The sequence below is a fragment of the Microplitis demolitor genome, chromosome 8 (genome assembly GCF_026212275.2).
Source record: "Microplitis demolitor isolate Queensland-Clemson2020A chromosome 8, iyMicDemo2.1a, whole genome shotgun sequence".
In the NCBI taxonomy this organism is placed as follows: domain Eukaryota; kingdom Metazoa; phylum Arthropoda; class Insecta; order Hymenoptera; family Braconidae; genus Microplitis; species Microplitis demolitor.
In genome coordinates, this window is record NC_068552.1 from 14907771 (window position 1) to 14923079 (window position 15309).

Here is a 15309-nt window from a genome sequence, read left to right on the forward strand (position 1 = left end):
ACCAAAATGATGGGCAATGGCCGCCGCGTAACGAACGCCGTGTGCTGGTGATGTCGGCTGTCCTGGCCGTTATATTTCGATGATTATTTTATATAAGTTTGATTAAAAAATAATAATTATAAATCTAAAATCTAAACAAGCGTGTCCGTCCGTTATTTATTTAACTTTAAATAAATAATAATAATTATAAAACCAACAACAACAATAATATCACAGTGTGATTTAAAATAATTATAAATATATATATAATAATAAAAATAATAATAATAATAATCGTAGTCGTACTAAATAATTATGCCAAACAAGCAAAAGAAAGACAAGGTGCGTTTATTGAAGTAAAAAATAATAAAATTTTGAAACTCATGTTTTTACAAGTATAAAAATTGTTTTTGTTATTATTCGACTTAGTGGTGGAATTTACGCGTGAAACTAAATTCGTGATTTTATTTAAACTAATTTTCTTTCTTATTCGTGTTTTTCTATCTACTCTCTTCGTCATCATCGTCGTCTGGTCTTCGACTTTGTAACTGTCGTCGTGGTGCCGCAGGAAATAATCTACCAGAAAGAATATTAATAAATAAATCAAACCAGCTTATTATTTTTTGAGAGAAATATATAATATATATATTTATATATTTATACATATATAGATATATATACGTAGGGGGGAACACACACACAACCCGGCAATCTTGGCTGCCACCAGCTATCATCATCGTCTAGTAACACGTATCCTGATTCAGCAATCATCACCTTGCTCTATATTTATATTTAAATAATAAATAAACAACAGCCGTACAACAAAAAGGGTCTACACAGTCTATACATTTAACAACAAGAAGAATAATAAATATAATAATATAATATAATATTTAATAACCGCGTTTATTAATTGCCTACTTACGACAATACGCGTTCATTATCGTCAAAAATAATAATGGTACTGTTTCTTTTTTTCTTTCTTTCTTTCTTTCTTTCTTTATTTAATCACTTAGCATTCAATCATTCACCTAATTACGTACATTTAATTACTAATATTTTCATTAGTATTCGCACATTAGGCATATTTAATAATGTATCAATTAATTTAGTGATTTTCCTTCTTTGATAATAATATTATTTTTTACAGGAGTCGGGAAAACCCAAGGACAAGACCAAGAATGGCAAGGATCCAGAACCCGGTGACGAGGTGAGGTCGTATGTCAAGTAACTCTGTCTGTTTGTGTTTATAACTCGACGACTTAAAAATTTATTATCAATATTATTATTATTAATAAGTATATACTACTTTTTTTTGACATAACAACTCTAATTGACGTACACACGTAATTTAACTCTCTGTACATGATTTTATAGTGATAGTACTTGATATTAGATTTGTTTATTATCATAATCTTGATATTAAAGTCATAAAAAAAATTTATTTACAATAGATAAAGATATTTATATATTTAATTTGCTTTAAATTGATAATTATTTTTTAAAATATTTTTATTTAATTAATTAAATATTTCTGATTAAGAATAATGATTTAATCTATGCTGAGTGTATATCTATGTATTACCCAATTCAAATTGTTTTGAATCATTTGAAATAATTTTTCTTAATCAGGAATTGATAATAACAATAATAATTAATTAAAGTAATTAATTAATTAATTATTTAGAGTATACTTTAATAATAAATAATTTTGAACAAGACAATTTGCCAACAGGTTGTAATACTTATTGGCTATTTGTCAGTAAACAAATTTGTTTTAATGGCCTGACATGTAAAAGAGTGACGTTAATTGCTTACATTGATGATTTCTGGCAGTTAGACTGACAGACAAACTTAATGAAATGACTAATCAACAAACTAAACACTTAAAAACGATTTTACAGTTATACAGTAGGACATCGTTATAAGACTATTAGTTTCTCTCTCAAACTATCGCGATATCTGGTTCATAAAAAAGACAGCAAATAGTTTTATGACGAGGTCTGATTGTATTTTTATTGGATTAAGTGTTTCATTTCAGTTTACTGCTAAATAATGAATATTATAAGAAACGATATATCGACGTATCGGTCGGAGACCTCGACAAAATAAATAAATTTTACTTATACACGTCATAATTTATCATGTTATCATGGATTATACAGCAGTAGCACCAGTATTTCATTATTTTTTAGTATTTTATACTTGTGTATAAGTACTTTGCTGTAAGGAGACGTAATTCTCGTGACCTGTACTAGTATAATTAATTTATTACGTAATGTATGCTCGTTGATCTGCGTTCTGTGAGATAAATGTCGGATAGCTGGACAATACTGATTAAGTACTGAAAATAAATATTTATATATGTTGTAGATTTATAATATATATATATTAATAACTATAAATGTACACGGTGACTTTATCATCTGAGCTTTACTCTTTTCCGAGCTTTATGTTTCACAGATCTGAGAAAAGATACCACTAGCTCCGTAAATTATTTTTCATATTTTTTTACTTTATTATTTGCTACAAAGATATTTTTCATCTTATTCTTATTATTGTATTTTATAGCCGTATCCATAACAATATCATTTGCACGGCTTAAAATATATCTTTATTAAATTATTGTAAAATAATATTGTCATGAAAATTAATAATGGTTGAACAAATTTTTACGTAATAATTTTATTTATAAGTTTATACTACTATTATTATTATAAATTTTTTTTTAAAGGTAAATTAGTATATTGCGCAGATGATGATCGTTATCGATACCTTACAGAATCTATTTTTAAATAATTACAAGTCAACTTTTTACATATAATTAATTTCTTCAGTAATACTTTTATTTTTAGACATTTAAAAAAAAAAAAAAAACAATTAACAAACATTGAGCTAAGAATTATTGAATAAAATTACGCGGTTTGTCCTTCAGGAAACGATAAAAATTGATTTCTGTTCTTACAAGCTAGACTCGTGTCTTAAACATTTTTTCTTTAAAAATAAAAAAATAAAAAACGAATGAATCTATTTAAAGTCGAATGTATATAAAATTCACCCTACAATATTAATAGGATCGTGCATTCTTAGCATCCCACACAGCCAGTTTTTTTTTATCCGTGTCCTTAGTCGACCGTAACTGCCAAATTTACCCGTATTTGTTGTTAAAAAACCTAAATAATAAAAAAAAAAAGTAAAACTCCAATTATAAATTACAATGACAGCGTGTGTAGTAAAGTATATTGAACTCAGTGCTGAAGTATATGGAACAAGGTGATCAAAGATGTTTACATTACGGGTGTATGGACCAAATAAATGTGAAAATGTGTCTAAATAGGAAAGAGCACACATATATCCGTATTATATCCGCGTGTGTGCAACTCACTCTCTGTCTTCTTTTTCGTATTTTTTCTTTCTCTTTAAATTTCTTAAAAACTCCATTTTATCTTTCTCTGTGCGACGCAATATACCGTACGTAGTTTTCAGGGACGATGGGTTGTCTGCGGAAAAAAATATTCACGTGAGTTTAAAACTATACATTACAGCATTGCATTACATTATCAACTCTTGCGCGCAGTTATTCGATTCATTACGATCTTATTGTTTTATTTATGTATAATGTACTATTATCATCCGCGTTATTAATAACATATAATAATAATAGTAATAATAATCGATAGATTGATGACAATTATCGACACCGATATATTTATCTTTATCAATACGGCGCCATATGTGTGAATCAGTTAACGTTAGTAAAAATCGTGCTCGTATTTAATACTGCTTAGCTTTAGTACAAAAACACTAGAGATCATATATTATTAATATACTAATATATATTTTAATATTATGTATGACAACATAGACTGTGTATGTTTATATTTATTTATTTATTAATGAAATGCATTTCGAGTAAAGAATTGTGAGTTAATTGAAAATTGTTGTAACAAAAATAATACGGGTCATTATAACATATATATATGAGTATATGTGTGTAAGCTTTGTGTAAAAAAATTTTAAATATTTAAAAGAAAGATAGTGATGTATAAAGAGCGGGTGTAATTGTAATTACGGTTACAATGACAACCGCATCATCAGCGTGCCACTGGCCGATTGCTCGCCAAAACGTGGTGTCGCAAGTAATTCGATTCTCGGTCACGAGCGTTATAGTCATTTTTATAATTGCCAGTGGCATACTGCGACCTTGTCAATATTGTGAGATTACGACGACTCCGACCGAGACCAAGACCAATACCACGACCAAGAACAAGACCAAGACCAAGAAGACAACAATTAAATTTACCGAAATAATAATTAAATTTACGAGAACAAAATTTAATATTGTAGATTTTATTGGAGTTTTTTTATAATGATACTAAAATAATTAATGCGGGACAATGATCTTTGAGCGACATGTATTATTTATTTATTACTTGTACCAGTTTATGATACAGTGAAAGCTAATGATCTCGTTATGTGTTTTTTATCGATATTTATAACGCAATAATTTACACTCCAGTAAATGATGATATATAATAATAATTATTATTAATACTAATACTACTAATGATAATGATAATAATAGTTGTTGCGGTAAACTGTTAATTAGTAATTATAAATCTACAACAATGTACTCGAGATATAAAATCAGTGGATTTAATTATTTGAATTTGTGTACTATAGTAATGAGTGTTATTATTTATTGATATTGTTTGGTATTATAATGCAAAGCAAAATGCAAACGTTCAGTAATTTAGCTTTTGGAAATGTCTTCAGACGTAAGGCATGTTATTATTTTATTATTTTATTTTAGTTAATAATATGAGCGAATGTATCAGACATCAGACAAATTTTAAATTATAAATAAATAGAGTAAATAATTAATAAAATTAAATTTAAAAAATTTAAAAATTAATAAGTGCATTTTTTATAAATATTATTTTTTAAATTATTTACTCTATTTATTTATAGTTTTAATTTTTTCTGATGTCTGCTACATTCACACTCATAATAATTATGTGTGAATGTTTATCTACGGTAGTTTTAGTTCGATAACAAATATATAATACAGAGTGGATAAGATAGCCAATGGTCAAATGAGTAATTGTCCAACTGTGATGATGATAATACTGACTTATCTCGGTCGAGATCAGTCGGATGACTTTTTAAATCTATCTAGGCCATTTTATTTTCTCCTGTGTATTTATCTGTCCATGTGCCCACTTGTCTGTGTGTGTTAATCGCATGTTTTATATTGAGATGTAATTCTAGAAAAATCTATTATTGACGATCGAATATTAATAGATTTATATTATTAATATTATTTATTAAATTGTTTTCTGAATGATCTAATTGATGTGATTGTTTTATTATTTCATTTTTTGTTTATTTTTACAGAATAATAAAGTGGCGGGTGGACCGCCTGGAGGTAGCACTCCACCACCGCCTACGCTGATCAACAAAATGAAATACCAACCGGGTGGCCCGGTTATCAAGAAGGACAAACGCCAAAACAGCTCGAGGTTCAATATATCTAAAAATCGTGAACTGCAAAAATTACCCTTTATTGCTGGTGAGTTATTTTGTTTTTTCGCGTTTTTGCGAATTCAAGACACTAAGGACGTATTTTAAAAAATACTTGAGATATTTATAAACATTTTTCTTTTGTATAAACGATTGGACGGATTCATATTTAAACTGGCCGAGTATAAAAAAAACTAGGACAGTTTATAATTTATTGAATGTATACTTTATATTTTTTTTATGAGCTTTGTCAGTTAAGCTTTCATTAAACCTTTCTGAATACGCTTACCATACTTTCAAAAAATTTATTAATTATTTATTTATACAGTAAATATTTCGTATATTGTAACAAATTAATAAATATTTTGTATGATAGTAAAGTTAGCGGACACCTGAAAATTTTTAAAACTTTTAAATAATCAATTAAAATTTTTATAATAAAATAAAAATACAAAAATACATGTTTAGACAAAATTCTAAATTCAGTATGTGCATTTTTTTTTAATTTTATTATTTTCATTATTTAATTTTTTTATTCGTAATTAAAAAATCGTATGTCTGCTAAATTTACGCTCATACATTTTGTACCAATAAAATGTTTAAATTTCTATAGGTAATATTTTTTTGGGCATAAATATTTTTATTCAATATTTAAGGACAATATTATGTTTAAATTTTCAGCTTAAATATTTCACTAAAGTGAAAAAAAATATTGAATAATTTAAAAAATAAATCAATTAAAAATTAAAAAATAAATCTTTGATGATATATTTTAAAATATCTTGTTGCGAGTTGATTGATTTAAATTTTAATGAACCAAATGACTAATTATAAATAGAGTTGAAGTATAGATGTAGTAAAAATGACGCAGGACCAAGTGGTAAGTGGCTGGAATAAAATAAAAAAAAAAAAAAAAAAAAGATGCACCCTGGCCTTTCTCAATGCTGCTGGTTACACTCTCGAGTGAATAAGCCCTGTCTTGTTGTTTTTGTATCTCCGATTGCAAGAATAAATTACTTACGTCAGAGGATATCGATTGTTCTTTGGGGTCGCGCAGACGCTGCGAGGTCGTAGTGTATACTGGTCCCTGGCCCCGAACCTTTACAGAATGAAATGCAAGTAAACAGTCACCCTCTAAGCGTGCTACAACCCTCACACGAGAAAGTTGTTTCATAATAATTGCGTCGTCATATCAATCCACTGTTTGGTCAAAGACCTTCTCTATTTTATATTATGTCGCGGATCTACACTACTACAACATCAAAAACAACAACAACAACCATAACAACAACAACAATAGCATCAACATTCACAAAAACTTTAACGTATACTATCAATTTTACCAACTTATTTACTAATACATATCGTAATTAATTTTTTACCAGTGTGACGAAATAAATATCGATTTACTGCCAAACTGACATTTGACATTTGACTTTGGATTTATTATTATAATTGTTGTTTTATAAACATAAAATATTTGCAATAAGACTTTAATGCGTACTGATACAAAAAAATCTTCCAGTTGGTTTTTTATTATCCATCGAAACCAATAAATTTATATCTTCCGTCCATTTGAAATTATTTTTATAACTCAAAAGGGTTACGACTGATTTATTATTTAAATAAGGGACTTGTGATAAAATAAATAAGATTAAAGTTACTAGGGCAAATTTATCGGACTGGTTTTTGCTCTAGTGAACCGGTAGTACGCAGCTTGTACTGAGTGAGCTTGAATGATCCAGTAACCGGTGCTGGGATCATTGCCCGAATTTGACCTCTAAATACAAACACGATGGTTCACGTTGGCGGTATAAGCCCTTCGTTGGGCAGTGGTTTACCCAAAAGCCCGAGTTTTCATCAGGGTTTAGCATTTGCCGCTGTAATACAACCTCATGATTCAAATAAACAATATCAGACTATCTCTGCTTTACACTACCAGCCACTTCAGCCATTGCTTATTGGTATTTTTATTTACATTTTATTTTATTTTATTAATAATTTTAGGATCTTATTACTAATAATTGTTTGGATTAATTAGAAATACATTTAATTAATTTTTATTTATTTTTTTTTTTTTTTGCAGAAGCACAAGCGCCAAATGAGAGAGAAGAACTTTTTATTCAGAAGTTACGGCAGTGCTGTGTGTTATTTGATTTTGAATCTGATCCACTGTCTGATTTAAAATGGAAAGAAGTAAAACGAGGTGCATTACTCGAAATGGTCGAATATGTTACCAAGAATAAAGGCGTAATTACAGAAGTTATTTATCCCGAGGCAGTAAATATGGTTTGTAATTTGTCAATTATATTTGTTAGTTAATTAGTTTTGGTATCATAACTGATGATGTTTTTGTACCGTCAAATATTGGTCGTGATTGTTTTTAATATGTAAAAAAAAATGTCTACAGTTTGCTGTGAATCTGTTCCGGACCCTCCCACCGTCCTCGAATCCGAATGGCGCCGAGTTTGATCCGGAAGAGGACGAGCCAACCCTCGAGGCTGCCTGGCCGCACTTACAATTGGTGTATGAATTTTTCCTACGACTACTCGAGTCACCGGATTTCCAGCCGACAATTGCTAAACGTTATATAGATCATAAGTTTGTGTTACAACTGCTGGAGCTATTCGACTCAGAGGATCCTCGTGAACGTGATTTTTTGAAGACGACACTCCACAGAATTTATGGAAAATTTTTGGGTCTACGCGCGTACATCAGAAAGCAGATAAACAATGTTTTTTATCGATTTATTTATGAAACTGAGCATCACAATGGAATTGCAGAGTTGCTAGAGATTCTCGGAAGGTGATGCAATTTTTTTTCACTACTAACTTTAATACTGAGACTTAAAACGATTGATTTTTAAGTAGGGTTTAATCAGATTTAATAGTAAATGGATAGTAAAAATAATAATAATAATAATAATTTTGATTATTGTTACAGTATTATCAATGGTTTCGCTTTACCGCTCAAAGAGGAGCACAAGATATTTTTGCTAAAAGTTCTTTTACCTCTTCACAAAGCCAAGTCGTTGTCTGTTTATCATCCACAGCTTGCATACTGTGTTGTGCAGTTTCTTGAAAAGGATCCAAATTTAACGGAGCCAGTCATTAAAAATCTTCTTAAATTTTGGCCGAAAACCCACTCGCCCAAGGAGGTCATGTTCCTCAATGAACTCGAGGAGATTTTAGACGTTATTGAGCCAGCCGAGTTCCAGAAAGTAATGGATCCCCTGTTTAGACAGCTCGCTAAGTGCGTTTCTTCCCCACACTTTCAGGTAACTATTTTTAATCAGTTATAAATAATTTTAAAAATCAATCAAATAATGATGATAATAATGAATATTTATTTATAGGTGGCGGAGAGAACATTGTACTACTGGAATAATGAGTACATAATGTCTCTAATATCCGACAATTACTCGTTTATTTTACCAATAATGTATCCGGCGTTATATAAAAACTCTCGTAATCATTGGAACAAAACAATTCATGGATTGATTTATAATGCATTAAAACGTCTTATGGAAATGAATCAGAAGGTGTTTGATGAGTGTACTCAGCAATATTTTCAGGTAATTATTTTAAATATTGCACAACTTAATTGCGAAGCAATGAGATGTGTTCAGCTAATTCTTACTACAGCATAATTCGCACCATTTAAAAGATAATTTATTAATGAATCAAACGAATTCAATTTTAAGTCACTTTTTTTAAAATAATGATTGAAAAAAAAATTTTTATGCTGATAAACACAATAACTAAAAAAATACACAACCGATTGATCTATTTTATTTTTTATTACACTTGAATTCTTAAATAGAAAAACGCTTTTGAAAATTATTATCCGAATTTTTTATGATACTTAAATTAGTCGGTGTTTAATGTTTTTGTAGTTTTTTAAAAGTGATAACTTATAAAAAAAAACATATTTTAAAAAATTGCACCTATAGATTTTAAAATTTTTCACATGTGCATATTTTTAGGTTTGTTATTTTTTTTTTTTTTTTAAATTAATTTGTTGAAAAAATCGAAAAATTGTTAATTGTTTGCTAACTTCATGATCATAATCCTTTGGGTTTAATTATAATTAATAAAAACTTAAAACTGGCAATTCATGAAAAAATTTACCTGCCATTTTTTTTTTTAATTATTTTTTTAAAATACTTTTATAAAGGAGCGTTATCTATTGATCACTTTTTGAATGAGCAAATAAGCTATACGCATTTGGATTTTCCAACTTTTAATTTAAGCTTTCATCGTTATTTATTAATTAATTAAAATGAATGAATTGTTAATTAGTTCATAAACTATAAGCTACTTAAAAGGATTTTTACTTGAAATAATGTGTTAATATTTAATGTACTTCAAATTAACTCGTAGTTCGTAATTTAAAAATTAAAATTATTTAATAATATACTTTTTTTTTTATTCTTTATTAATAATGACTTTTTTTCTGTTAAAAGGATCGGCAGAAAGAAAAACGAATGCTGAAAGATCGTGATGAAGCGTGGAATCGCGTGGAAACTCTCGCAATGCGACATCCGAGTTACACGGTCGTTACAAAAGGCCTCCTAAATAATTCTCACAATCTGTCGCAGCATTTGGACAGTCCTCCGTTGGACGAGGACGCTGATAATGATGTGACACCACTTACATTAGAAAAAATCGAGGCTAAGGCTAACGAGGTATGGATATTAAGTAATCAGCACATTAATAATGGTATCTAATAATATGATTCATATATTAGGCGCATCGTAATAATAATCATAATAATTATAATGATGATGATGATGAATGAATGAATAAAATAATAAAATTATACAGGCAAAGAAGATGACGAATACCAACAAAACGAAGCCGTTGTTACGAAGAAAAAGTGAACTACCACAAGACTCGTATACAATGCGAGCTCTCTCAGATCATAAACGTGCTGATGAATACCTCGTTACACCACCAGATCCAAACAACTGCTAGTCCCTGCCGATTTCCCTTGCGATGTATCCTCTCTTCTGCTGCAGATATTCCAGAGTAAGAGTTTGAGATCTCTGAGGCTGAGTGAAATTTTTAAACGTTGCAAAAATAACTTGCGGATGTCGGATATCTGCTTTTTATTCTGTTATTAAATCTTAGTTTGTCTCTTTTAAAATTAATGTCATCATCTTAACAAATAACAAAAGAACAAAAAGATTAAAAGTTAACTATTAATTTTCCAGTTAATGACAGAAAAATAAATTGCAGACCGAATAATCACAGTTTATGATAAATATCTTTTGGATAATAAACGACGATTAGTAATTAAATTTAATAATAAAATAATCATCAAGCTTACCTGCGGTTATTAATAGACCGTAGAGTGCAATTTATTGTATGTAAAGAAAAAAAAAAAAAATACTAAAAAATAATAAACGAAGAGAATTATTTCTCGCAAGACTTTTTGTACGATGAGATAGATAATGCTTAACTGCGCTTTATGGTGAGCATCTTAATTATTAAATACGAAAACATAAATATTAAAACTTGAAGTTTTATAATTTAAATTTAATCAGTTTATTCAGTTTTAAATTTTCGCTGTGAATTTAAAAATTGAGTCGACATGAAAGATTCATAATACGAAGTTTAAATTGTTTAAAATTATATATTATAAATGAACAAACACAAACTAAAAAATTAATAATAATAATAATAATAATAATAAGAGAAAAAAGATGAAATAATAAAATTAAATTTACGGAACCTTTTTTTCCTCAAAGAATTTTTGCAATACCGCCAAATTTCCTCGGGTTTTAGGGAATCAAATGGACTGCCTCTTATCGAGCACTCACCAAGGTGCCAAGGCCACTCGGATGGTAGTTACTATTACAATTATTACTTTTATTATTATTAATTATTAATTTTATTAGATATTAAAGATAAGTATGTATAAATCCTTGTATCATCGGGCCGAATTATGTTCCACTAGATGCCTTCTGTCACATAACTAAACCCAGCAAGTTTAAATATTAAATAAATAAAAATAATAATGATAATAATAATCAGCGTTTGTAAAACTTTAGAATCGTTCGCTTAAATAACATTGACATAGTAAATCATCACTTGGCATTTGAAATTTTTTGGTCTTGCTATGTTGTGGCTAAAAATTATATATTTAATAAAACAAAAGTAAAATAATAATACAGAAAAATAAAAAAAAAGTAATAATAGTAATTAAAAATGAAAAAACTTGTAAGTCTTTATGCTGCTGGCAGGCTGTTTATAAACCTTGTTGAAAAAAAAAATATATATATATAGTAAAGCTCTTATTGTAAAGCTAAAATTACAAACGATGAAAAAAAAATTAAAATTAAAATGAAAAGAAATTAATAACAATACAATAATGAATGAGAATTAATTATTAATTTTATTATTTTTATGTTAATATAGTTAATACCTTAGTATTATAATTAATTAATTAATTAATAAACTACAATAGCTATTAATTATCAGAAATATTTAATGCTAATGAAATAAAACTGAATACAAATGTGTATAAAAAAATATTAAAATTGATAACGAGGTAAATGCGAATTTAAAATGTAAAAGTTTCGAACAAAATATAAAAGACCGCGAATATTTTTGTGACACGTGCTCGGCTACTATATTAAATATATTCATAATTTTTGTCTACTTTCTTTATTTTATTTTTTTTTATTCTTATGAGGAGAATCACAAAACTCGCGAGTATTTCGAATGGATAATTAAATGAATATACCTTATACATATAAATATATATTAGTATTAATTGAATGTGCAGCAATGTTGGTTAAAGAAAATCAGTATTGATTATATAAATAAATAAAAATTCGCATGAATGTTACGTATGCAAATGCTTTACATACAAATTTATAAATATTAAAAAAAAAAAAAATATAAAGTTGAGAATGTCTCTATTAAATAAAAATAAGATTGGAATTTATATGTCACGGTTGCCCCTTTCCATCAGATAACGAATCCTCCAATTCGGCATGCAGTTACTCATCCGTGCCCTGTGATTATTCATTAAGATCCTCTCTGAGCTTGTTATTTTTCAACACTAAATTATTATCACAGTATTCTTGGATAAATTAAATTATTGACACACTTTGATGTCCTCGGCCGAAACTCTCTTAACATTGGATTTTTTGAAAAATTTATTTTTTACATTTTCTGTTAGGAAACTGTAATTTTCAAGTTTCAAAAGCTGTACAAAAACCGCCAATTAACTACTGAAATTTTGGAAATCTTTTTTTTTTAAGATTTATTTAAGGAAATTTCAATGATCCTGAAATTAACTGACAATTAACAACTTCTGGATTTTTTGTCGTCTTAATTTAATTGAAAGAAAAAAAAAAACCAAAAATATGCACATGAAGAAAATTAAAAAAACTATTGGTGCAATTTTCTGAAATATTTTTTTTCTTTTTTTTATTTGTTTTTAAAAAAGTCCAAAAATTATTAGACGTCGGCTAATTTCAGTATCATAATTTTCGTTGTATCCACGTGTTTTAAGGATGAAAAAAAAATATTAAAAATTAATTTTTCGTCCTACTAAATTTTGAAACTCGAGAACAAAATTTTCTACTGAGGACGTAAATATATTTGAACTTGTTTTATGATTTTTACTTTTATAAAAAATTTTAAATTATGGCGAATATTACATTCATGTATCATTAAAACTCCAATAGATTGATAGTTCATAAATCACACAACAAGGGTACTTATAATAATCAAATTAAATAAACGGAATTAACTAATAGAGAAAAAAAATTAAATACGAAATAATTTTTTTTGTTTCACTAAATGTAAATAATAAATATAAGACTAATTAACTAGTTCAACGTTAATAAAATGTGTTAAAAATATTCAGGAGTAAAATATTTATCATTAACATTGCGACAAAGAAAAAGTTGATGAAAACTTCATTGAAGTTTTGGAAATTTAAATCCTCAATTTACGAACGAAAAAAAAAAAATTTTGATCGTAGGACATACAGTGCGATCGGGCTTGAGGTGTGCAAAAAATAAATAACATAGAAATAAATTTGTCAGTACTGCGTTGTCTATAATTGATGTTAAATCTGTAGTCTCTCATTTTCTTTCATCAGGACTCTAGCTGTACGATGATTTCGATACTCAAAAATTATTTTGTATGCTGAAATAATAAAAGAAACATTTTTTAAATTACTTTAAAATAAATATTATAATGATTAAAACAAACTTTGAAAATCCACAAGTGAAAATTTTCAAACTTAAATAGTTTATAGAATTTATTAATTTTCGTCTGTTGGATTTTAAATTTTAGTTTAAATAATTTTTTTCCTAGATAAAGAATCTACATAAATTAATATAACATTTATTATTAATGAGAAACTTAATTAATAATTAATTTTGTTGAAATAGTTATAAAATTCCCTTTTCATTGACTTGAATATAAAATTTTGAATGATTTTTTGCTCACACATAAATTTATTTTAAAATTTGCCGCCTTTTATAATCCGCCATTTTCTTTACTGCCGCGCCTGCGCCGTGGCGTTAATAATCAGACGCTCACAGTTAAAACAAGAGTCGTTGGAGCCGGTCGTCTCGATGTTCGGTTCATTTAATTATTAATTACAATTAAACGGAAATTATTGTTTGAAGTTATTATTCGAAAAGTTCTATTTTATAATAATTAAAAGCTACTGAAAGGTAAACTAGGTCTTGGTCATTCGGAACTTTCTGGATTTTTTAAAATACGTTCGTGTATGCACTGGTAGCTAACGATTAAAATTAAGACACTGAAATTAGCAAATGTCCGACAATTTTTGTCTTTTCTAAATCAATTATATCATTTTTTAAAAATGTATTTAAAAAAAAATTTCAACTTCTTGCTAATTTCATTGTCATTTTAAACTGAGAATGCGAGTCATTGGGTCTTATTGTCCGAATTTGTGAGTGTACGCGGTCTTGGGATATTTTTTTTAAAATGAAAATAAAAAAAAAAAAAAAACTACGATTCATAAAAGATTTAAGTTTTATTTGTGCGGGTTTATTTAGTGCAAAGTAAAAGTAAATTCTAAAAGTTTTTTAAAAATTTAAAAACCAAAAGTGATGTGTTTGATTTCATAAATTTCATGAATTAGTGTTCTCGAATTTCGCATACAGAACCATCTGTTACGTGATGTTGAAACCTTGTACCTATTCGTCAATGATGGAAGTGTTACTCAGTTTCCATTCCTCGAAGAAATTGACCCTACCCACTGTCTTCAGAGCCATGATGAGAAAAAATTATCACTCCGATTGCTGTACTGGTGAGTAGTATTTATTTATTTTTTTTTTTATAAAAATTTGTAATCACAATTTTGAATTGAAAAATTTTGAATTTATATTCGTTGTATCGTAAGTTGTGAAGTTATCACATGAATCTAGTATTTTAGCTGATTAACAAAAACTCAAATCTGAAACATCAGATGGCGCTCTGAGTACCTTTAGTAAAAATTCAAAATCTCTCGAGCTTGATCATTGGCCAGGCGTAGGTTTGGATATCAATAGATTGTCGAAAGAATTTTTCCCACAAAAAATGTGAGGTCTTCAGTTCTGAGATTCGTCCTGTCGCCGACCTGTAAATTTGATTTGGTTTAAAAAGTGAATTTTATTTGAATTTGAATTTCAATTCGACTCAGTTGGCCGGATATGGGATTGCCCGAGGCCTAATAATGATAGATATATACCTTGAAAAAAAATCAAAATGTTTTGAATTTGATCGGGTCTAAAGTGAATTTTATTTGGTTTGAAAATTTGAATTTGGATTT

General features: G+C 27.9%; 1 protein-coding gene across 3 annotated transcripts; it reads left to right on the plus strand.

Moving 5' to 3' along the window:
- The first annotated feature begins 26 nt into the window (after positions 1–26).
- Positions 27–13678, plus strand: LOC103573171 (serine/threonine-protein phosphatase 2A 56 kDa regulatory subunit gamma isoform). 3 transcript variants are annotated; one of them, XM_008552135.3, is made up of 9 exons: positions 27–940; positions 1130–1189; positions 5377–5551; positions 7589–7791; positions 7913–8307; positions 8446–8779; positions 8858–9076; positions 9968–10189; positions 10329–13678. In XM_008552135.3, the coding sequence occupies exons 1-9, from the start codon at positions 938–940 to the stop codon at positions 10476–10478; spliced, it is 1761 nt and encodes a 586-aa protein (XP_008550357.1). In that variant the 5' UTR covers positions 27–937; the 3' UTR covers positions 10479–13678. The 3 variants fall into 3 exon arrangements, with proteins under 3 accessions (XP_008550357.1, XP_008550356.1, XP_008550359.1); XM_008552134.3 differs by having other exon boundaries at positions 27–321; XM_008552137.3 differs by lacking the exons at positions 27–940; positions 1130–1189 and adding an exon at positions 4606–4762.
- Positions 13679–15309: the final 1631 nt, after the last annotated feature.

Excerpts from the sequence above, each read along its gene's own strand:
- LOC103573171 (XM_008552134.3), top strand. The coding sequence starts at position 295 with ATGCCAAACAAGCAAAAGAAAGACAAG. Across the intron at positions 322-1,129 it reads ACAAGCAAAAGAAAGACAAG|GAGTCGGGAAAACCCAAGGA; the intron begins GTGCGTTTATTG and ends TATTTTTTACAG. Across the intron at positions 10,190-10,328 it reads TCGAGGCTAAGGCTAACGAG|GCAAAGAAGATGACGAATAC; the intron begins GTATGGATATTA and ends AAAATTATACAG.